Source organism: Vombatus ursinus, unplaced genomic scaffold (genome assembly GCF_900497805.2).
Source record: "Vombatus ursinus unplaced genomic scaffold, bare-nosed wombat genome assembly UNPS02014775.1, whole genome shotgun sequence".
NCBI classification, from domain to species: domain Eukaryota; kingdom Metazoa; phylum Chordata; class Mammalia; order Diprotodontia; family Vombatidae; genus Vombatus; species Vombatus ursinus.
The window spans coordinates 864,440-888,815 of NW_020954553.1; the positions used below are offsets into that span (position 1 = coordinate 864,440).

The following is a 24,376-nucleotide window of genomic DNA, read 5'->3' on the forward strand; positions in this document are numbered from 1 at the left end:
GCTTCGATCTGCATTCAAACTCCATATTTCCTTCTTTGGATGTGGATAGCATTTACCATCATGAGGCCTTTGGAGATGTCTTAGATTCTTGTATTGCTGGGAAGGGTTAAGTTTATCAATATTAGTCATCGCACAATGTGGCTGTTACTGTGTATAACGTTTTCCTGGTTCTGCTTACTTCACTCAGCATCAGTTCAAGTCTTTCCAGGTTTTTCTGAAGTCAGCCTGTTCATCGTTTCTTATAGCACAATAGTATTCCATTACATTCATATACCACAGCTTGTTCAGCCATTCCGTATTACAAATTAATATGAGGTTAATCTGAGGCAGGATTTCCTTGGCTCCAGAGCTAGGGCTCTCTTTGATGTGCCATAAGATTAAGAGCTGGAAGGGACTTTAACAATTCCATCTAGGGGCAGCTAGGTGGTGCAGTGGATAGAGCACCGGCCCTAAAGTCAGGAGGACCTGAGTTCAAATTCGACCTCAGACCCAACACTTGACACTTAACTAGCTGTGTGACCCTGGGCAAGTCACTTAACACTTAACCCCAACTGCCTAAAAAAAAAAAATTATTCTATCTAAAAGGCGGTCAGAGGAAGCTTGACAAATTAACAGGTAACGCAAGGGATGATCTCATCCTGTATCTTAGGTTATGAGTCTTGAAGGAAGCAAGGAAAGAGGAACAAGCTTTTATTAACCTCTCCTACAATATGCCAGGTACTGTGTGCTGTATAAACACTTTACAAATACAATCTCATTTTCAATTCCATAAACATTTGGTAAGCTCCTACTACTTGCCAGGCATTGTGCTAAGCGCTGGGCCATTTGGTCCTCACGATCACCCTGGTAGCAGATGCTATTCTCACCCCCATTCTGCAGCTGAGAAAACAGGCAAACAGAAGTTAAGTGACTTGCCCAGGGTTAAGGTCTGAGCTTCCTATCTTGGGAGGAGGGCGGTGACTCCCTCCATCTGAATCAATATCTGGATAAACTCGCTCAGCCGAAACCAGCCGGGTGCACTTCCGGGGCTAGCCAGCAGGGGTCGCTGAGTTTTTCTCTCTCCCATTCTCCCGCCCCGCAAGAGCGGAGACTGCAAGGCGCATGCGTGAGAGCAGTTCGCGGCCCGGTCTGGAGAGTAGGGGAGTTCCGTTTGGTCCACCTGGATTGAGGTAAAAACATCCTGGGATCTAGTCTGTAGGACCGAGCTGGGAGTCGGGCGGGTAAGGCTACAAGCCCGGCTTCTGCCGGCCGCGTGGTGGGCGGGCGGGGGACTGACGCCTGGCAGCGGCAGGGGTGGACGAGTTCCGCGCCGCGCGGCTCCACGTGAAGCCCGTTGGAGGAGGAAGCGGCGTCCGCGTGTGCACACCCCCTCCCCCGGGCTGCCGCTTCTCGAGGCTGCAAGCGTCTCGTGCGCGCGCGGCGTCTGCCTCGCTCAGAACGTCCCCGGGCGCGTGCGCCCGCTTGGAACGTCCCGGGGAAAGGCGCGTGCGCCCGCTTGGAACGTCCCCGGGTGAAGCTTGTGCGCCCGGTTTGGAACGTGCCCGGGAAAGGCGCGCGTGCGTTGCCCCCCCCCCCCCCCCCGCTCCGAACGTCCCGGAAAAGGCGCGTGCACCGGGCTTGGAACGTGCCTGGGAAAGTTCCCTGGTAGCCCCCGACCGTCAGCTGCAGCTGGCCACCAGCTGCTCCCGCAGCCCTTTCCCCTGGTGGAAGAGCTCGTTCGTGCTCTCCCTCCGCATGATGTCTTAGAGGGTCCTCCCTTTGGGCGCTTGCGCCAGGCGGGAAATTTCAAATAGCTGTCTGAGTCGCGGGAAACGGGGGGGGAGAAGGGGAAGAGAGGACGCTGGAGGGAGGGTCCGACTGCTGTCCGGCCTGCAAGCTGCAGCGCAGAGGCTTTGCCATGTATACTTTTGCACGCCTGTTTTAGCAAAGGTACCCTTTCTTCCATTGGCTGTGACCTGGGTCGGGGGTTGCATTCTTTTTCACTCCCGTCCTCCTAGATGAGTGAGACATTATGTTGCTAGAGTATCTCACGGCCGGCCAGGGGCCTCGTGGCAGCCGTGATTTTGAGAGGTCTTCGTTTTAGTCTAAAGCCTTCTGGGTATACAAGTTAGAAAGACACCATCCTAGTCGAGAAGAGACAGGAGATCTGGGCTCCTGTTCCTTTTGGTAGCGTCCCCTTCCCTTCACAGCCTCAGTTTCCTTTGTTGTAAAGGAAGCAGGTCAGGTTACATAGTCCCTGAGGCCTTTTCCAGTTCTTCAGATTCTGTGAAGGGCCGTTAAGGTCAAGAAGCTAGGTGGAGCAACGTAGTTTTATGAGATGGAAGGACTGGGCCATCGTGATATCTACTTTTGAGTCCTCTTAATTCACCCTTTAGGTCCAGGCCACTGTCCATTTGCCTGCCTTCAGAGACCTCAGCCAGAGCTCTATTATAGGGGCTTCCAAAGTCTTTCTCAACCATGTCCTTCCCCAGGGGAACTTTTCACACAAATAGGTTTTTTTTTTCAGCCTGAGACAGGCCAGGAGGTGGGGAGAAGACTGCCTCTTGAGGCCAAACAGCTGAAGACTGTCAGAGTTTACAGTAATTTCCTGCCAAATGAGAGCCAGTGTGTAGAGAGCCTTGCAGGAGAACAGTAGTTCATTTTTAAGGCTCATGGAAAGGCCTTCTGAGACCATCTGGTCTGGCTTCCTCAGAGGGCGGGAGGGGACTGAAGCTTCTAAGGGTTACTCAGTGTCAGCCTTGTGTTATTTCTACCACACCAAAGCCCTCCTTTGGAGGGATAGGGAGGGAACTTGCTTTTCTGATGAAGAGGGCAAGGAGGAAGGCAGATGACTCTGGGGTGAGAGTGCCTGAGAAAGGGGCATTCAGGCAGGTGGGACAGACCCAAAATATGTGCCCAGCCATGGTTTGATTGAACATGACCAGTTGTCCATCAAGAAGCAGGGCAGCCCTTCTGTCGTTTATCCATTGTTTCTTGCATCAGAGAAGGTCAGAACTGCAGTCCTAAAATCCCAGACCTGGAAGGGAACTTGGAGACCATCTTGTCCGACTCTTGTTTTAAAGAGTCTTTGGGGGTCTTTGCAGCACTCGTTCAGTTGTATCTGGCTCTTTGTGACCCCCTTTGGGGTTTTCTTGGCAGAGATACTGGAGCAGTTTGCCATTTCTTTCTCCAGATCATTTTACAGGTGAGGAAACTGAGGCAAACAGGGTGAAGTGACTTGCCCACGGTCACACAGCTAGTACATGTCTGAGGTAGGATTGGGATTCAGGAAGATGAGGCTTCTGACTTAAATGCTTGTTCCTCTTCTCAGAGTGTCAGTTTCCTTATCTATAGAAAGTGATGAGAGGCATTCAGCAAAGAAGTGGGGAATGGAAATGGTGGTGTGGGGATTAGGTTGTTTCCAAGGCCTCCTGATATGTGTGATTCTTTGATGGGTAGAGCACCAGACAACAGGATGGTTGTAGAGGGAGGTGTGCAGGGAAAAAATCGAGGGGCAGGAGGTGGAGAAGGTGGGGGACAATGGTGTGCTGGTGAGTCCTGAAGCACAGTTGTGTGTAGAGTATGAGGCCCTTTAGCCAGAGAGAGAGAGAGAGAGAGTGTATGTGTGTGTGTGTGTGTGTGTATGTATACACACCCTAACATATATGTCCTGCCTTCAGGCTTCCAGGTGTGAATGTATTTTGGTGGGATCTCCTGGCTCTAAAGGGCTGGAGCCTTGGGGAGATTTGAAGGTGACCTGAAATATTGCCATGTAAATGAATTGAGACCTTAGAACTGAGATTGCCTGAGCTGCATGTTAACTGCCTGAGGCCAGGGATGGTTTTGTTTTTCTCTGTGTATATACTCACGTGCCTGGGACTTGTTAAATGCCCATTTTATGAATGTCAGAGTTAGAAAAGACCTTAGAGCCTGGAATGGATGGGAGAGAGACTTGAGAACATGAAATGATTCCCAGATCCATGTGCCCAGCCCTAGTCTCTCTCCTGAGCTCTAATCGAGCATCATCAAACTGCCTTTTGGGCACTTCAGATTGGATGGCAGCTCAAACTCACTATGTCTAGAATAGATGTTATTGTCTTTGTCCCACACCCTTCCCTCTTTTAGACTGCCCTGTTACTGTGAAGGGCACCTCTATTCCCTCAGTTGCCTAGGCTGGAAACCTCGGTCTCATCCTTGACTCCCCACTTACACTGATCCCATATTCAGGCTTGTCACCTTCACGTCTCTCACGTGCCTCCCCTTCTCTCCACTCATGCAGCTGCCCCTCGGTGCAGGCCCTCATCACCTTTCTCCTGGGTGGCTTCATTGGCCTCCCCACCCCAATTCTCTCGCCAATCCGCTCCATCCTCTACTTGGCCTTCAAAATGATTTTCCTAAAGCACACGTCTGACTGTGTAACTCTTCCCATCCATTCCAGAAATTCCAGTGGCCCTGTCATCTCTAGGATCAAGTAGAAAATCTTCTGTTTGAGCATTTAAATCATTTTACAACCTGCGTCTTCCCTTTCCGGTCCTTTTACAATCACTTTTTTCTGCAACTCTGCAGAGCAGGAACACTGGCTTTCTTGGTGTCCTCAAATCCACTACTTCATTTCCCAATTCCTTGCTTTAGCCTTGGCTGTCCCTCATGCCTGGCGTGTTCTCCCTCCTTGTCTCCACCTCTTGGTGTCCCTGATGTCCTTCAAGACTCAAGTCAAAGTCCTCTTTCTGCAGGAAGCCTTTCCCAGTCCCTTTCCTCCCCTCAGACACTCCTACTTTCTGAGATTACCTTCCATTTTTACTGTATTTGTGTATATATATGCTTGTGTGTGTGTGTATACATACTTTTCCCTGTGTTATCTCCTTTAGAATGTAAGATCCTTGAGGTCAGGCACCTTCTTTTGCCTTTTTTTGTATCCCTGATACTGAGCACATTATTCTTGTTGTTAAGACACATAGAGCCACAAGGCAACCAGACCCATATATAACAAAGTTCTAATTAACTGGCAGCTAGGTGGAGCAGTGGGTAGAGTGCCAAGCTTGGAGTAAAGAAGACCTGAGTTCAAATCAGGCTTCAGATATTTACTAGCTGTGTGACCCTGGGCAAGTCACTTAACTACTCTTTGCCTCAGTTTCCTCAACTGTAGAATGGGGGAGTAATAAGTACCGCAGTTTTGTGAGAATCAGATGAGGTAATATTTGTAAAGCACTTAGCTCAACGCCTTGCACATAGTTAAGTATCATGTAAATGTTAGCTGTTATTATTGTTAATTGTGCATTACAGATGAGTTCAGAGACAGAGAATGGGTTTGGCCAAAGTTCTTCCTTCTCTACTTTTTAGATTTGGTAGGTAAGGAGAAAATAGCCCCATGAGTCAAGTGTCTTCTAAGAAAATCGAGGAGGTTTCGAAGCAGTCTGGGAGAGGAGAGAAGGGAGGGAAGGAGTGGAGGAGCATTTGGTGAACCCTTAAAACATGTTAGTAAAGGCTTGGAATGCCCATTCAAAGGTGAGACAGTCAAGGACCTTACTTTCTACTGGGGGAAACTACTTAATGGGAGAGTGTTCTTGGAAGATTAGTTGATCCACTAGACGGCTGATTAATGTGCTCTTTTCAGAATTCATGATGATGACATTGATTTGATTCTGCCCAGAGCAGGAGGTGGAGATAGCCTGAAAATGGCAGCAGCGGGGTGGGTGGCGAGATGGCCAGGGATGACCAGTTGGTTGGGATGGCAAGCCTTGTCTGGGACCGGCCAGACAAAGTGGACAAGATGAGTTTGTTCTCACTCCCCAGTCTAGACAGCTGAACCCCGGGGCTGGAGTTACAAAGATGGGTGGATTGACTACCCCAGGGCCCAGCTGTCAGGGGAAGATGGACGGCCAACTGACTTGATAAAGGGAAGCATGCTCTTTTTGGAGTCCCATTATACCAGAGTGCAACTCAAATGCTCTTTAGCTCTGGACAAGTCCCTGCACCTCAGAACCGAGGTTTTCTCATCTGTAAGATGGAGATGATATTTGCTGGTACTGCCTGGGTTGTTGTGAGGAAAGTGTTTCGTAAACCTTAAAGCACCATTGACACTGGAATTAGGATCATGATAGAGAGAGGCAGCATCATGGCATAGTGGATAGAGACCTGGCCTAGTCAAACTCAGCCTTGATTAAGAAATATTCAAAGTGTAGTAATAAGAGAAGAAAAAGAAATTGAAGGTATTAGAATAGGCAAAGAAGAAACAAAGCTATCATTCTTTGCAGATGATATGAAGATATACTTAGAGAATCCTAGAGAATCAAGTAAAAAACTTCTTGAAATAATAAACAACTTTAGCAAAGTTGCAGGCTATAAAATAAACCCACATAAATCATTGCCATTTCTATATATTACCAACAAAGCCCAACAGCAAGAAATAGAAAGAGATATTCTGTTTAAAGTTACTGTAGACATTATAAAATATTTAGGAGTCTACCTACTGAAACAAACCCAGGAACTATATGAACACAATTACAAAACACTTTTCACACAAATAAAGTCAGATCTAAATAATTGGAAAAACATCAGTTGCTCATGGGTAGGACGAGCTAATATAATAAAAATGACAATTCTACTTAAGCTAATTTACTTATTCAGTGCCATACCAATCAAGCTACCAAAAAATTATTTTATAGAGTTAGAAAAATAATAAGAAGATTCATTTGGAAGAACAAAAGGTCTAGAATATCAAGGGAACTAATGAAAAGAAATGCAGGGGAAGGTGGCCTAGCCATTCCAGATCTTTAATTGTATTATAAAGCAGCAATCATCAAAACTGCTTGGTACTGGCTAAGAAATAGAGTGGTGGATCAGTGGAATAGGTTAAGTATGCAAGACACAGTAGTCGATGACTATAGTAATCTATTATTTGATAAATCCAAAGACCCCAGCTTCTGGGATAAGAATTCACTGTTTGACAAAAACTGCTGGGAAAACTAGAAAAGACTATGTCAGAAACTAGGCATAGATCAACATCTCACACCATATACCAAAATAAAGTCAAAATGGGTTCATGACTTAGAGATAAAGGCTGATACTGTAAGCAAACTGGGAGAGCAAAGAATAGTTTACCTATCATATTTATGGAGAACAGAAGAATTCATGACCAAACAGGAGATAGAGAACATTACAAAAAGCAAAATGGATAACTTTGATTACATTAAATTGAAAAGTTTTTGTACAAACAGAGCCAATGCAACCCAGATTAGAAGGAAAGTATAAAATTGGGAAAGAATTTTTACAACCAGTCTCTCTGATAAGGGCCTCATCTCTAAAATACATAGAGAATTAAGTCAAATTTATAAGAATACAAGCCATTCTCCAATTGATAAATTGCCAAAGGATATGAACAGGCAGTTCTTAGACGAAATTAAAGCCATCTATAGTCATATGAAAAAATGCTCTAAATCACTATTGATTAGAGAAATGCAAATCAAAACAACTCTGAGGTACCACATCACACCTATCAGAATGACCAACATGACAAAACAGGAAAATGATAAATGTTGGAGAAGATGTGGGAAAATTGGAACGCTAATGCGTTGTTGGTGGAGTTGTGAAATGATCCAACCATTTTAGAGAGCAATTTGGAACTATGCCCAAAGGGCTATAAAAATGTGCATACCCTTTGACCCAGTACTAGCACTTCTAGGGCTATATCCCAGAGAGATCATACAAATGGGAAAAGGACCCACATGTACAAAAATATTTATAGCAGCTCTTTTTGTGGTGGCAAAGAGTTGGAAATTGAGGGGATGCCCATCAATTGGGGAATGGCTGAGCAAGTTGTGGTATATGAATGTAATGGAATACTATTGTGCTATAAGAAATGATGAACAGGCTGACTTCAGAAAAACCTGGAAAGACTTGTATGATCTGATGCTGAGTAAAGTGAGCAGAACCAGGAGAATGTTATACATAGCAATGGCCATGTTGTGTGATGACTAGTATTGAACCCTTCTCAGCAATACAAGAATCTAAGACATCTCCAAAAGCCTCATGATGAAACATGCTATCCACAAAGAAGAAAGAACTATGGAGTTTGAATGCAGATTGAAGCATAATATCTGCTATTTTTTTCTTCTGTTGTGTTTTGTTTCCTCTTTCTGGTGGTTCCTTCTATTGGTTGTAATTCTTCCTTACAGCATCACTAATGTGAAAATACATTTAATAAGAATGTATATGTATAGCTTATATCAGATTGCGTGCCGTCTTGGGGAAGGAGGTGGGAAGGGAGAGGGAGAAAAATTTAAAACTCAAAAGCTTATGGAAGTGATTGTTGATAAATTTTAAAAAAAGAAATATTAAAAGTGCTGATGCTGGTTTTCGACATTGCTGTCTCTTCTCATTATCCCCTCCTCTCTTGGAAGTAAAAAAAAAAAAACACGACACAATTGAGCAAAACAGATCTAACCATTCACCTTGTCTGATAGTGTGTGCCTGTAGTCTGCCATCTCTGGCCAGATCAGTCCTTTGGAGTCAGAATTGGTCACTACCCCAGTGTCAGTTCTGATGTCTTTTCTGGTGTTTTCCCGCCTGTTGTAGAGGTGGTATCCAGCATTCTCTTGGTTCTGTTTACTTCATCCTGCATCAGCCTACGACTCTTCTAAGTCTTCACAAATTTCACTAAATTCCTTGTAGTCCTTGTTTCTTATGATTCTGTAATGTTTGTGTCCTGTAGCTTGTTTACTTTTAATTTTGCTGCCTCCCAAAAGTGCAGCTGCAAATATTTTTTAGTATTTATTTTATTTTTTTCTTACATTTTGAGTTTCGAGTCCCAGTCCCACATTAGAGAAGACCGACATTTGATATAGATCTATATGTGGAATCATACAATACATACTTCTTTTCTCTGGAGGTGGATAGCATCTTCCTTCATAAGTCCTTTGCATTTGATTCGAATGATCATATTGCTCAGAATAGCTTAGTCTTTCACAGTTTTTCTTCAACCAGGATTTCTGTTATAGTATACAAAATTCTCTTGGTTCTGCTCATTTCACTCTGCATTATTTCATTCAAATCTTGCCATGTTTTTCTAAAATTTAATCTGCTGTCATTTCTTACAGTGCAATATTGCGTTTTTTTCTTTTTTTTTTTTTTTTTGGTGGAGCCACTGTGTTAACTCATAGACAGCTGGCTGTGGAGCTAGGAAGACTTGCATCCTTCCAAATTCCTTTCCAGAATGCTTGGACCAATCCACAGCTCCACTCCCAACCCCTGTCCTTCCGAAGCTCCTCCAGCATTGATTATTGGCCATCCTTTGTTCGCTTTGCCAATTTCTGGAGTGTGAGAGGAAACCTTAGAGTTGTTCTGATTTGCATTTCTGTTAGTGATTCCAAGCATTTTTTCTTGGGGTAATTGGCATTGGCAATTATTCTGAGAATCTCCTTTCTCCTCTTCTTTGTTAGGTCACTATTGGAGCATAATTTCTACTGGCCTTTCTTTCCAAAATGGATGGACCAGTACACGACTCCAGCAATCATGGAAGACAAGGCATGTCTTCCTGCCACTCCTGCTTTGCTCAGTAGCTGGGGGTCCAGGCCTAGTTGTCATGGCGATCATCGCTTTGCTAATGCCCTCAACAAGAGCCAGCATTGACAAGCTTGCCTTCAGACCCCATCTTTGCCTACAGACCTTTCATTCCCTCGTTTGCACTCCTAAATACCCAGAGTCTCTTGCAAATTAGACAGCCTGGGTCCTCCCACCCTTCTTGCCTCACAGCAAGGCCCAGACATGTTATTGGGAGTGCCAGTGATTAATAAGGCCTTGGCTTTGATTTTTTTCAGGTCTCCAACATGCCAGCCAAACGCTTGAACAAGAGAAATCCTCCAGAAGAAAATGCCACCACAGAAAGCAAAAAAGTAAAAGGTAATTCATTTGAATGAGCCATTATTAACTGCCTGCTGAATGCCGGGTGCTATGCTAGGGACACAGAAATGACCACAAAATGATACTGCCCTCAAGGAGCCTACTGCTGCTGAGAGGGGAGAGAGAGGACCACGTGCACACATCAGGGTAAAGGATCCATACGGTAGCTCGTGGGAGACCTCTCTGTTACATCATGCCATCTCGGTGTCCCCAGAGCAGTAGCTGCCCTTTGGAATGTTTGATGCTGCTGCCATATGGACCCTTAACTTCCCTGGCTGGGTGGCTCAGCAACTGAAGCTAGGGAACTTTCTTGTCTCAGCCATTGAGGCAGGGATGGGGAGGGAGGGGAAAGGCAAGCTGGCTGCTTAAGACGGATGGAGCTAACAGGGAGTCATGGAATCTTGGGATTTTAGAACAGAAGGTGTCAGAGCTGAGAGGGCCCTTAGGACACAGAATGTCAGAGCTGGGAGGGCTCTTAGGACAGAATGCCAGGGCTGGGAGGGCCCTTAGAACAGAGAATGTCAGAGCTGGGAGGGCCCTTAGAACACAGGATGTCAGAGCTGGGAGGGCTCTTACACAGAATATCAGAGCTGGGAGGGCTCTTGGGACAGAATGCCAGGGCTGGGAGGACCCTTGGAACAGAGAATGTCAGAGCTGGGAGGGCCCTTAGAACATAAAATGTTAGAAGTGGAAGGGTCCTTAGAACACAGGATGTCAGAGCTGGGAGGGCCCTTGGGGCACAGAATGTCAGAACTGGGAGGACCCTTAGAACAGAGAATGTCAGAGCTGGGGGGGCCTTTAGAGCAGAGAATGTCGGAGCTGGGGGGCTCTTAGAGACTATCCCACCCCAATTCCCTCATTGTACAGACAATGAAACTGAAGACCTTGGAGGGGAGATGACTTTGCCAGTGTCAAACAGATAATCAGTGGCAGAGCCAGGACTAGAACCCTGGTCTTCTCGGTCCCTATTTCATGTTCTTTACACTTTGCCCCGCTGAGGGTACATAAAGAGGGGCATCTCTTTATTATACCACATACACGCTACACAAACCTCTGTCTTTGCCTGGTTGGTAGGGAGGGTTGTAGGAAGGGGTCGGGGGGGGGGGCACTGAGCTATTCCAGGGCCAGCCAGGGTGGGTTGGTTCTGTGAGTACAGGAGGTAGGAGGGAAGGACAAGGAATGCTGCCCCTGGGGTGTCTGGCCTCTCAGCAGCTGATAAACTCAGACGCTGTCTGTTTCTTCCTAACGCTGGGGCAGATGCCAACCCACCAACCACAAGTAAGAGCTATAACTTCCTGATGCTCTTCCCTGCCCTGCCCGCTCCTCGCCTGGCCTCAGTCCTTCCAACGTACAGCTCGACCGATCCCTCCCTTCTGGGCTTAGGGGGAGAGAGGGGGAAGCTGCTGCTTGCCTTTGTCCTTCCTCCCCCCACGGTCCAGCTCCCTGCCCTGTCCCATGCCTAGACTTGCCTGATTCTAGACATAGCAAATGACAGAGTGGTTGGGGTGGGAGGGAGCACTACATCTCAGAGATGAGGCCTCTGTGGAACCATTGGCAAAATGCTGGCCTTACAAGGAGGAGATAGTGTAAGCATTGTTATTCCCATTTTACAAATAAGCGGCTGAGGGTGAATGAGACAGTGGCTTGCTGAAGGTCACACGTGATGGAGGCAGGACTATCAGAGGGAGGTCCAGTGCTCATGATCATCTCCCCCTGACTCCCACCTCCTTTCTTCCCCTAGACCACTTGAGATGAGTATGTGCTTTCACCTGTCTTAATCTGCTCCCAGACTAGGGACTGAATTGAAGGGGGGAGAGAGAGGGTTGGGGTTTTTTGGTTTTTTTGGATGAATTTTTTTTGTAACAGTTTTTGGGGTCATAAGAGGAGTCAGGGTGCTAACCAGCCCACAGAAACTTTCAGCCACATTTGACTGGGTGTGTGGCTATGTCCATTGTAGACTCTGAGCTCCCTGTGCTTAGCCCAGGGTTAGGGTCACCCTCCTGATTTCCCTCCTCCATACCTTTGCTCTCCCCACTGCCTTGGACTCCTAACAACACTCCCTGGGCCTGGACTTTGGGACTTGGCCTGGACCTTACCACACTTTCCATTGCCCTGAACTGTAGTTGACTTTCAATTTTCTGCTTTGTGACTTTGGCCCCCTCCCACACCCATGATCTCTGGATTGTCGAGGAGCCTTGGGCCATATTAACTCAAGATGAGACCAGTTAGGAAAATAAAGCCACCCAAAATAATGAGAACTAGTAAGTAGGATTCTAGTTTGCTGGCTCCCACATCATTGTCCACAGTTCCATCTCTTCCAAGCCCAAATAGAAGGGGCTTTGGGCTTATCTGGCTGCCTTCTCTTGAGAACTGCTTTTCTGCAAAGGCTTCTGGCCAGGAGCTTGGAGCCTTGGCTGGTACAGGAGAACAGGTCCATCCTCCTTTGTTCCCCAAATGAGCTCTCTTGTCCTCTGAGCATTTCCTCCTTTTTTTTTTCTCTCCTCCCCTGCCTCCTGGGGCTCCAGTCTTCCACAAGTCTCACCGAACAGAAGCAGGCTTGGTGCTGACCCTGGGCCAGGGGGACGTAGGCCAGCTGGGGCTTGGTGAGGACGTGATGGAGAGGAAGCGGCCGGCCCTGGTCTCCATGCCTGAAGGCATCGTGCAGGCTGAGGCCGGAGGGATGCACACCGTGTGTCTGGGCAAGAGTGGTCAAGTGAGTATGAAGGGAACAAACAAGTGGGGAGCGAGAGAAAACTCCCAGATGTTGGGGTGGATGAAGGAGTGCAGGGTTGCTCATCTCCTTCCCCACCCCTGTCTTTCACCTCCGTTGAGTAGTCTTCCTAGCAGTGACCCATCCACGGCCACTAGTATGGTCCCACTGTGGCCAGAGCGATGGCTGACTGTGTTTGAGCCGATGGGCCCAAGTGGGGCCCAGACGAACCCGCCATTCTCGGCCACCCACCCAGGATGCGTGATGGCAAACACCTAGCCTGTGGCACACAGCCCCTGTCTGGGATTGACAACTGGGCTTGTGTTCTGGGTACAGGTCTACACCTTTGGCTGCAATGATGAGGGTGCCCTCGGAAGGGACACCAGTGTAGAGGGATCAGAAACCATCCCAGGGGTAGTGAATCTGTCGGAGAAGGTGGTGCAGGTTTCAGCTGGAGACAGTCACACCGCAGCACTGACTGAGGACGGGCGAGTTTTCCTCTGGGGCTCCTTCCGGGTAAGGCCGCCACCACCTGGGGTCCTGGGAAGAATGGCGGGGTCTGGGGGAGGTGAGGCATTGTGCCTAGTGGTGGTGACGGGAAGGAAGATCTCATTCCACCTCTTTATTTTGCCATTGAGGAGTCTGAACCCCAGAGAACGAAAGTGATTGTTGCACAACTCAAGGTCATGTGCCAAATTGGTAACAGAGCCTGGGCCAGGTTCTAGAACCCAGCTCTCCTAACTCAGTACAGACCAATGTTCTTTTGACTACATGTGACTTGTCCCCCAGGGCAAAAGACCACCCTCTAGGCAGGACAGTAAGAAGAGATTTAGGTCGTAGTTGAAATCCCATCTTTGACCTTAAGGGGATTCCAGTCCAGTGGGCTTGTGGATAAACAGGTGGAAAATTTGTGAGTGTTGAAGTATCCTTATCCAGAGGGTTTGGAAAATGGGGGCTTTAGAAGGGGACAGTTCAGGAATGCTTCCCGTGAGCTTTTCTGGTTGATATATTAAAACGGTTTATTGATGCTTCTTTTTATTACATTGCTATCACTTCCAAATGACGCCCCCTCCCTCATGACAAAGAATTCTAATTCCAGTCAAGATGCGTCCCTGCTTTGATCCAAGTTACTGTGGTTTTCATGTTGTTTTCCTTTATATTAATGGAGTCATCATATAAATCAGAGGTGTCAAATTCAAATAGAAGGGCATCCCCATGGGTCCCATGTTGACGTAGAAAACCAGAAATTAGCATGATCTGTATGGTATTTTTATTGACTTTGTGAAGCGTTTCCCAATTACATATTACTCTGGTTCCGACTGCGCTGCGGATTTGACACCTCGGATGTAAATTGTTCTCCTGGGTCTTCACTGTTTCCCTTTACAAGTTTCCCTTCATTTCATTGAATTCCTCAGATTAGTCACTTCCAGTGGTACAGTAAAGACCCTCATCCTTGAATGCTTATCACTTACCACCCTTGGAGCAGTCTTTCCCCAGCCTCTGGCCTGCTGGTGCTGTTGCTTTGTTTTTTGCTACTACAAATAGTGCCCCTCCCGATATTCATCCATGGGGTGGGCCTCTGAATTTGACTCCCATGGCGTATATCGAGGGGGTGTGTGGTAAAGTGTACAGAATGATGGACTGGAAGTCAGGGGGATTGATTTCTGCTTCAGACCTCCCTCCTGAGATTGGCAGAAGGATCAGATGATAGGATGTCTGTAAAGCCCCTCGAAAACTTTAAGGTGTTCTGTAAAGACAAGCTGCTTCCTGCCCATCCATGGGACTGCTGCATTTAAGATTAGGCACAATTTCTGGTGTTGTTCCAAACTGTTCTCCTGAGTGATTGGCCTCAGAATGCTTCGTGTAGTTGGTGATCAGAGCTGGGATTTAACAAGGGAGGGAGGACGTGTGGGGCAAGCAGAAGGGGAGGGGTACTTCAGACTCTAGGTGTTGGGCTATTGTGCGTAGGGGCTAGCAGGCTGGCAAGAATGAAATAAGTCCAGGGAGAGAGCCTGGTGGAGGAGGAAGGAGCAGGCACAGAAGAAGTAACACGTCAAATCTCCCACTCCCACCCCCAGGACAATAATGGAGTCATTGGCCTCCTGGAGCCCATGAAGAAAAGCATGGTCCCTGTACAAGTCCAGCTCGAAGTACCTGTGATCAAGGTGGCATCGGGTAAGTGCAGAACCCTGAATGGACCCTAGCCCCCAGCAGGACTGAGAATTTGTAGAAGCATAAAACGGCCTGGGGATCAAGAATTTGTAGGACCGCAGAATGTTTGTAAGGCTTTATGACACAGAATGTCAGAACTGAGAGGGCCCTTAGAGCACAGGATGTCAGAGGTAGGAAGGCCTTTAGAACACAGAATATCAGAACTGAGAGGGCCCTCAGAACACAGAGTGTCTGACCTGGGAAGGATTAGTGGTAGGCCTGTATACCTCAGGCTAGCAGAAAGAGCCTCCCCAGGTGACCCCTCGGCCCCTCCCTGGGGATTGCGCTGGCACAGCCTTGGCTGCCTTGGAGGCTCAAGCTTCCCCTCTTTCTTCCCCAGGCAACGACCACCTGGTGATGCTGACGGTGGACGGCAGCCTGTACACGTCTGGCTGTGGGGAGCAGGGCCAGCTGGGCCGGGTGCCCGAGTTCTTCGCCAACCGTGGGGGCCGGAAGGGCCTTGGTAAGTGACTTGGGCCACCTTCCTTTGGTCAGGTTTTGGTGCAGGCAGAGTTGGCCCTAAGGATAGGGCCGAGTCCTGCTTTCTCCACAGGATCTCATAGGTTCTGGATGACGTCTCCTGACTCTGCCTTAGCTGGGTATTCCTCCCACCTCCTTCAACGTCCTTCTGTATTCTTTTTTTTTTTTTTTTTTAAAGTCAAGGAGGCAAAGAGTTATTGTTATGCTTTTCAGCAGGCAAGGATTCTTAAGGAACCTGTGAGAGACTGATGATGGAGCTAGGGTTTATATGGAAAAGGAATGCCAGGGATACTGATAAGGTAATCTAAAGGTTCAGGTGTCTTTGGGAGCTATGGATGGGAAAGTACAGGGAGTATACCAGACAGGGTGGGGGATGACAGGTATGGATCGTGGGAGTCTGGCAGGAGGAAGAGTCCTTGGACCGGGCAAGGCACCCCTGTCTTTCTGTCTTGATGAGAGAATGCTCTGCAACAAGGGAAAGCTTTCTCACAAGACAGGAACTTAGTGAGGAATTTGGGAGACTTCCAGAGACCTGATCTGAGGGCTGGGGCCTGAGCAGCCCAGCACACTCTCACCCGCTTTGTGTAGCTGCACCAGGGAGAGAGATAAGGGTCGTGCTGGGGCCCACGCATGAGTAATTGCTTGGCACAGCATCCTTGGGCTGGGCAGTGATTGTCAGAGACAGTGTTTCAGAGACTAGGGAGAAATTGGGATCCAAGTACAAGCACCCCATCGTTCCCCCCTTAAACAGAGGGGGGCCAAAATCTTTTGGGGTGAGGGACAGAGGTCTCAGCTTCTGAAACTGCTTCCTGCTGGGATTGGGCATAAAGCTGTCCCTGCCTCCCGGGGTTCCCCTGTTCAAGGAGTTGGTGCTTCAGCCAGTGTCCAGAACTTGGCCGATGCCAGGTCTCAGACAGGGGTTGGTACCCAGCCTGAGCAGTCATCTGGAAGTGGAGGGCACTGAGCCTAGAGGAGACAAATCTGACAAGAAGATTGAGCAGACAAGGGCCAAAAAAGAAATAAAAGGAAAACAATCAGGAGTGGGACAAGAATAGTAGTTAACCTAGAGAGAAGCCGGGATCCCCAAGAAGAGGATGAGCCTGGTGTATGTACTAAGGTTTTCATGGATGTCTCACATCCAGGTGACTTTCTGTAGCCCTATTGAACTCCACCTATTGAGAGTTGTTAATATACATACAGCAGGAGGTGTTGGCCGGGGCACAGACACCTCCACTAAGCACCTCCTTCTGTCTTCTTTGGGGTGTGCCACGGGATTGAATAAGTAGAATCCCGGAAGAAATCAGGCCTCCTTCACAGTAGTCAAAAATCCTTTGGCCCAGTACATTAGACCTTTTTGGGATTATGTACGGCAGGAAGTGTTGGGGTAGAATTCAATATCTGGACTGAAATGAGCAATCTATAGTCCATAGGGTTGAAACTGAGGAGGGTGGGGGGGAGGTTCTGGTCCCTAAGTTCTCTTACTGCCCAGGAATGAGTCGAGTGTCCAGCAGAGCGACCTCATAGATGGCCAAAGAGGACGTGTGTGGATTCGCCCTCCTGCCCCCCCCCCATTTTCTGTGGATTCGCCCTCCTGCCCCCCCACATTTTCTCCCCTGTTGCCTATGCTCTGCTTCCTCCCTGCCCCCATCCAGAGCGACTGCTGGTCCCCCAGTGTGTGCTGCTGAAGTCTAAGGGTCAGCGGGGCTCCGTCCTCTTCCAGGACGCTTTCTGCGGTGCCTATTTCACCTTCGCTGTCAGCCGTGAGGGCCACGTTTACGGCTTTGGCCTTTCCAACTACCACCAGCTTGGTGAGTCTGAGGACCCTTTGTGGAAAGGGGCCTGTGGCGCAGGCAACTGAGATATCCCCTGGTCTGCCCATAGCTTATCTGAGGACTGGGCCTGCCCTGGGCCCTGTCCATCTGCTCCGCCTTCTTCTTCCTTTCTCCACGTCCTACTGAGGCCCATTGGCTCTCAGTGACAGCCTTCAGGAGGTGACAGGATATAATCATGGGGTCCAGGAAGGGGCTTCAGAGGCAAGCTCTCTCATTTTACTGATAAGGAAACTGAAGCCCTTGTGGGTTATGTGACTTGCTGAAAGTCATCTAGCTCGTGCCATCAGTGATAGGATTTGAACCCAAGCCCTCTTCCTTCCAGCCCAGAGTTCTTTGTACCATGCATGCTGCCCCGTATCATGCCGGGTTAGCTTTGGGGTACAGGCTCCCATCGGCAGTGCGGCCAGTCCCCCTTCTCCAGTCTGTTGGCTCCACGTGCAAATGGCCAGCACACTTTGTCTCTCCAAGCTCTCAGGGGCTGGGTACCGTGGGGAAGGAGCTGGGGCTGAGCCAGCCAGGAAAGGAAGCCAGGCTGGGGATTTCCATTGGCTCTGGCTGTGAGAGGCTGATTCTCCAGCGTCTCAGCCGTTTTTGTGTTAGGGACCTCTCTGTCCTACTTGGGCAGACTGGAGCCTGGTGGACCCCTTCTCAGAATAATGTGTTTAAATGCATAAAATAAAATAAATTGGATGATAAGGGAAACGAGTTACATTGAAATGCATTTATTGAAATAATTAAAAAAAAACAAATTTGTGGTATAGTCATAGTGCTTCTTTATTAGTACATTAAGTAGCAAGAAAACAATTCAAATGTGGGCAAGTTAAAGGTAAAATTTGTTTTTTAAAGATACCTCAGCATGAAGCTTTTTCTTTGTGATTTGTTTCTGTTGGCAACAAAGCCTGAGGTGTTGCTTATACCCTCTGTGGTTTATTGCCTGTGTTCTTTATAGAAGGAAATGTTATGTTTCACTTAAAGGTTAATGAAAATAAAGATGTGATCATTTTTCCACCCCTATTCACAGACTCCTTGGCACTCTGTGGACCCCAGCTTAAGAGCTGCTGCTCCACAGAGATTCTGCATGATGTTGCTAGGACAGTGCAGCCAATTGCAATTGTGATGTTCAGGGTCAAATAGACCATCATTGAAAAACAATCTCCCTGTTAATATGTTTCAAGCCCCTGAGGCTGCACGAGACTTTCCTCCCGGTCCTCACCAGCCCCTCTTTGCTCAAACCAGTCTTTTAATTCCCTAAGACACAGTCCCAGGCCTTGATAAAGCCCTACGTTTTAGGCTTGATAGTATGAATTTTGGCTGCCCAGGAATGCATCTCCCTTTCATAGCATTGTTTTCATAGAGCTCACTGGCCCTGGTAATGTTGTTTTACCTAACACCACATTTTTGTGGGATCAGTTAACGATGTTAGTATGTGTCTCTAGGGCCTCTGTTCCTTCTTGAAGCAGGGCTGAAGTCTCTGGACATGGAGAACAAGGACTGTTATGTAATGTGGAAGCTATCAGGGAAGAAAGTCTGGCAGGATTCGGAGGTCAGAGGGATCAAATGGGGGCAGAACCAACATTAGGAAACGGCCTCCATCCTTCTCTCCCTGATAGAATATATAGGTCCCTTTAGGATAGGCGTTCTTAACCTGAGGTCTATAAACTTGTGCTTCTTCTATTTTGATAATTGCATTTCAATATAATTGGTTTCCTTTATAATCCTACGTATTTTATTCTTGTGCATTTGAAAATATTCTGAGAAGGGATCCAGAGGCTTCATCAGACATTGCCAAAGGGGTCTATAACACGAGAGTGAGGAACCCGTGCCATCGAAATTAGGCACTGTGCTTCCCACTCTTAGGTTGTGAACCACGGCTCTCACCTTTTGAGTGTTGGGTTTTCACTCCCCCATGGGGCTCTTCCCAGCTTGCCCAGTTTGTCTGTAGCTGCTCTGCACACCGGCCCTTTAGACCCCACCAGGAGGGGCTGTAACCATGTGCCTTCAGGTCCCTAGGGAGGGTAGGAAGGGGCCACAAGACTCATGCCTGACCATCTGACTTGGGGTCTCCCCCTAGGTACTGCGAACACAGAGCCTTGCTTTGCTCCCCAGAATCTAACGTCGTTCAAGAACTCTACCAAATCCTGGGTGGGCTTCTCTGGTGGGCAGCATCACACAGTTTGCTTGGACTCAGAAGGTAAGCTGCTTTGGAGGGGCTCCCCATGGGTCAGGGTGTTAGTTTGTGGGTTGGCAAGGTCAATCAACCAGCCCACAAGTATTTATTAGCCACCTCCTGTATGCCAGACACTGCTAGCTGCTGAGATATACATACAAGGATGGGGGGAAGAATCTCTCTCTGTCTCCCTCCCTCTCCCTCTCCCTCCTCTCTCCCTCTCTCTCCCTCCCTCCCTCACTCCCTCCCTCATCTTCCTTTGCCCTCTTCCCCCAGGCTTCTCCAGAGTCCCTCAAGTGATAAGGCTGAGGGATGTATAAGAGGTAATTCCTTAGGCCCTCCCAACTTTGATATAGTCTCATTTCCCTATGGGACAGCTGATTGTTCCTTCTTCCCTCTGGGTCCCTTCTTTGGTGTGACCATACCCTTGAAGGAGGCAGGCACCAGCCTTTCCCTCTTCCTGCCACTTCTCTGGCACCACAGAATACAAGGTCCTGAGCCCCAGGAAGGATAAACCAGGGGTTGTTGGGGAGGGGCAGGGTCCGATGGTGTTGGCCTCTGCTTCTCACCCCTCGTGATTCTTCCTGACCGTAGGTAAAGTCTACAGCCTGGGCAGGGCTGAGTACGGGCGTCTGGGCCTCGGGGCAGGCGCCGAGGAGAAGAGCAGTCCAACTCTCATTCCAAAACTGCCTCCCGCCTCATCAGTTGCCTGCGGTGCCTCGGTTGGCTATGCCGTAGCCAAGGATGGTGAGTGGGGGGCAATCTGTCAGTCACTCAGTGAGCCCTCCTGGGCATTCTTGGAGCTCTGCTAACTGGGGGTGGGAGACTCTATCCAAATCCAATCTTTGTCCTTCAGGAACTGAAGGCCCAAACGTGTGAAACCACGAATTTGGGTCAGTTTGTGATTAAGAGTCCAAGGATTGTGGGATGTCAGTGTCCCAGCAGCAGGAGTAGACAGTGGGATGGCTAGTCTCTAGACTAGCTCTGGCCCTCACTGGATACACATCTCTAAAATGAGACCTTGGAAAAAAACAGGAAATGATAAAGACATCTTAGTCCCCATGAGAAAGACTGTATATATGGGCGTGTCAGTCTTTCCTCTTTGGCCTCTGCTTTCTTCCTGTCCCTCGGCCCCGGGTGTTGGGGGGGGGGGGGGGTGGGGGGGGGGTCAGCAACAGGCCCAAAGCCAGGGACCCCTGCAGGCCTCAGGGACCACACCTCTGGTTGAAAGTGGCCACGTTCCCATATCTTAGCATCACAGCCTGCCAACTGGCCCACCCCCACCAAAAAAAAAGAAAAGAAATGAATGTCACTAAGTTTGACTTTGTAGATATTTTGTTTGCTTTTCAAAGAAATGAGAGAGTTGAACCTTGTAAGGTTTCTTCCTGCTCCTTCGAGGAGGACACAAAGGCCGCGAGGGGTCAGGGAGCAGAGAGCAGGCTGGCCTGATGGGAGCAGAAGGTCTTTATTGAGGAGGAGATGAAAATAGGGCTGGGGCACCTTAAATGCTGGGCTTAGGGAGCTCCGAGGAACCGTGTCACATAGGCAGTAGGGCGCCATGAGAGCTGGAAGTCCTTCTGCGTCTGTGTCTGGAACGTGGATTTGGTGGCCTGTGTTATGTAGTTAGGATACACCAGTATTATGGCATTGGAACTGGGGGGGGTGGGGAGCGAACAGACACACTGGGCCTGCAAAGCCCATGGGGACCTCGTGGAGTTCTGCGGAGATCATGTCCGTGAGGAGTCTTACAGTGAGTGCATTCCCTCTAAGGGTGAGACCATGTGGCTCTCGGTCTTGGAGGGGCTGGCAGAGGACTGGGCGTCTCAGGCCTTTTAGGTGTGAGCATGGGGCTTGGGTGGGAATTTGGGGAGGGGGCAAGGCATTCACCTTTCTTTCTCTCCTCTCCCCACAGGCCGAGCGTTTGCCTGGGGAATGGGCACCAACTTCCAGCTGGGCACAGGAGAGGATGACGACGTCTGGAGCCCAGTGGTGATGGCGGGCAAACAGCTGGAGAATCGGGTCGTTCTGTCAGTGTCCAGTGGGGGGCAGCACACGGTCTTACTGGTCAGAAACAAGGAGCAGAGTTGATGAAACCCTTAATGAAACTGTCTGCTCTCCCTCCCCTCTCCTCCATGGGAAAGATAAGACTCCTTCGGCTGTCAGCAGAAAACCTCCATCTACCTTTACCGGCCCCTCCAGCAGCAGAAATGGAATCTTGGCTCTTGTAGGGAATCATCTTGGGAACATCAAGATGAAGGAATTGCGTTAAAATACTCAAGGGATGAATGGATGGACATTTCCCACCTCAGAGCCGCTGCTCTCTTGTCTGTCTGATCCTCATCCCCCTTCAGGCCCCTTCACCCTGGCCTCCCTCGACTTTGGGTTCATGTTCCTTGGAAGAAAGTGGGTGGAGCCCCCCCCCGGGTCCTGTCTCCCACTCTGCCTCCCCTCATCCCCACCCCACCGCTGAGAAGTCGGTGCTTTCTCCCTGGGGGTGTCCAGTCCACATGATTTAAAGTCATCAGAACACTCACAGTTGTTCAACTGGCTTTGTTCCCTCAGTCCCTGTATCCACAGCTGTTATCTCACCGGCCCCTTCCCCATCCATCTGGGGCTGTCAGTTAAGGACAAGGCTTACGCACTTGCCAGAAGGGGAACTGGACAGAGGTTGATCCCCAGAACCTCAACCTTCCCCCAGGAAGAGGCCTGGCCGGGGCAAGAAAGACACTAGATGGGTGGATGGTGGGGCTGAGGTTGTGGACCTCTCCACTCCCCTTGGGCTCATGGCTTCCTCCAGGACAGTGAATGTTCAGGCCACAGAGGCGAGGCAACGCAAGGCAAGGCAGACCCAGCTGGCCAAGAAATGGAATCGCATGGTGTTTCCCACACCCCAGGGAGGCCTAAGCAGTCCTAATTCATCCTGCCCCACAGACTGGTCTGATGCCATGCCACCCACTGACTTCTTGCAGCCAGATTCCAAACACCATGAATGGAAATCGTGTTTTTCTGGGAAGGAGAACTACCTTTTTATAAATTAATTTATAACAATATGAAAATGGGAGGGGTATGTAGGTAAGGGAGGTTGGGGGGCTGGTCCTTGAGGGAGGAGAACATTAATTTGTACAGTAGCTCAGAAAATAGTTTGGTTTTTTTTTTAAAGAGTGTTTAAAGTATTTTGGTCAGGGAGAGTAAGAGCTTTTAACACTGAATAAATTTTGAGGCGGTTTTTTTCTTTTTTTTTTTTTAAAGGAATTGGTCTATTTTCATCTTTGCCTCCATAAAGGGGTAAAGTTTGCAGTGAGGGCGGGGGAAGGGAGGATTCTATGTCTGTCTGAATCTTAGCATCTAAGATGACTGATTCTCTGGATCTTTTGGCCTCAGATGAGCTTTACAGACAGTCCTGGGGTTGGCAGTCCTTAAAAATGAATACCCCATGAAGTCACTCTCTCTAGGGGCATGCTTGTCTGGTGCTGCAGGGCCCATCCTCATTCATTGCTCAGTTGGTACCTTAGCTTCCTGGGTAGTACCATGGAAGCTCCATCTTAGGTCAGAAGATCTGGCTTAAGACTTTTGACCCTCACACTTGACTTTCTGTTTTTAGGCAAGTATTTTTTACTTTTCTGGGCTTCAATTTTCATGAGATCTATCATTTAGAACCAGAAGGCATCATCTATTCTAATCCCCTCATTTTACAGGGGTAGAAACGGAGTCCTAGAGAAGTCTACTGCCTTATCCAAGGTCACAGGTAATCATAGGTAGAGTTGGAATTTGAACCCAGGGTCCACTGAATCCAAGTCCTGAGCTATTTTTCGCCTTTCCTATGCTTTTCCTACTCTCAACAATGGGGATAACCATATTCATCCCATCTACCTAACAGGGATGTTTAGAGGATAGTTTAGAAACCGTAAAATACCATATCTACCCAAGCTGTGGTTTATCATGGAGACATATGTTAACAATATCTGGCTAAGCAGGAGGAAGGTAGATGCCACAAGTCATGGGTGAGATCGTAGCATTTACAGCTAGAAGGGACCTTAGATGTCCTTTAGATCTAATCCCATCCCCCACATTTTCCAAAGGAGGAAACTTTGTTTGCCGACAAACTCTGGGTCCAAAGTCCTGGAGGGCATTCCAGCTGAGAAATGCTCCTTTTGTATAGAATACTTAACTGATGTGGGCAGCCAGCGGAGACTACAACTAAACCCAACCCCAGGAGAGATGCCCAATTCACCAAGAAAACTAAAGTCCAGTTGGTGGATTTCAAAATGTTGTGTGGTCCATCTCTAATCTGCTCAAGTCATGCTCTGCCATCACCTACTGGTGATGCCTAGATCCCTCTTAAAGTTTTGAGGATTTCCAAAATAGTTGATCAGAAAGAGATTGGGGGTTCCCATATTGAATGGTCCTATTTGGTTCTCCCTGAGAAGCAGCCTGAGAGATTGGAAGAAAATTATAAATTCTAGTTATATCCCTATGAAGACTTTAGGATGGGGAGGGCAGGAAGAGATCCACTGGGTGAAAGATACACCCTCGAGTTTGGGTGGCCAAGTACGTCCTTGCTTTCTGCTCTCTTTTTGGTCTGGCCTGATAGACCAGAGATTATCTGGCTTAAAATTTCTTGTCTTTGGTATGTGATAAAGTTGTCTTTGGACTGTGCACCCTGTTGGGGGACTGGTAAAGTGGCTGCTAGGGATGGCCTGGGGCTGAGCCTGAATAGGGAGAAGGAAGCTCCAAGCTTGCCAGTAGGACACGGGGTAAGTGGAGAACACTAGATTTGGAGTCAGAAGTTGTGGATTTGAGTCCCAGCTTACTCTTTTAGTAGCTTGTTGACCTTGGGCAGGTTGCTATAAAGGGTTAACCTAAGAAGTTTCTAAAAGTAGATAGCCAAAAGTCTATTACTTGAGCTTCCTGTTTCTTCATCTGTGAAACCCAGATAATCTTTCTGACTCTTCTTGCAGGAGTAGGAGATCCCAACATCTGTGAAAGTATTCTTTGCTTACAGTAATTTTCGATTATAAAGTGACTAACACAAATACAAACAGGAATGAAATCCCCAGCGAAACCATGGAATCCAAATTATTTTTTCAAAAAATACATAAA

The 24,376-nt window shown here is 48.2% G+C and overlaps 1 protein-coding gene across 2 annotated transcripts; it reads left to right on the forward strand.

The window, feature by feature from the left end:
* The first annotated feature begins 1,063 nt into the window (after positions 1–1,063).
* Positions 1,064–24,376, forward strand: RCC1 (regulator of chromosome condensation 1). Of its 2 annotated transcripts, none has more exons than XM_027864735.1 (10): positions 1,064–1,169; positions 9,795–9,876; positions 12,402–12,589; positions 12,923–13,102; positions 14,665–14,761; positions 15,138–15,260; positions 16,930–17,085; positions 19,181–19,300; positions 19,871–20,023; positions 21,189–24,376. In XM_027864735.1, exons 2-10 carry the CDS (start codon positions 9,804–9,806, stop codon positions 21,362–21,364), a joined length of 1,266 nt encoding a protein of 421 aa, XP_027720536.1. In that variant the 5' UTR covers positions 1,064–1,169; positions 9,795–9,803; the 3' UTR covers positions 21,365–24,376. The 2 variants fall into 2 exon arrangements, with proteins under 2 accessions (XP_027720536.1, XP_027720535.1); XM_027864734.1 differs by lacking the exon at positions 1,064–1,169 and adding an exon at positions 9,423–9,501.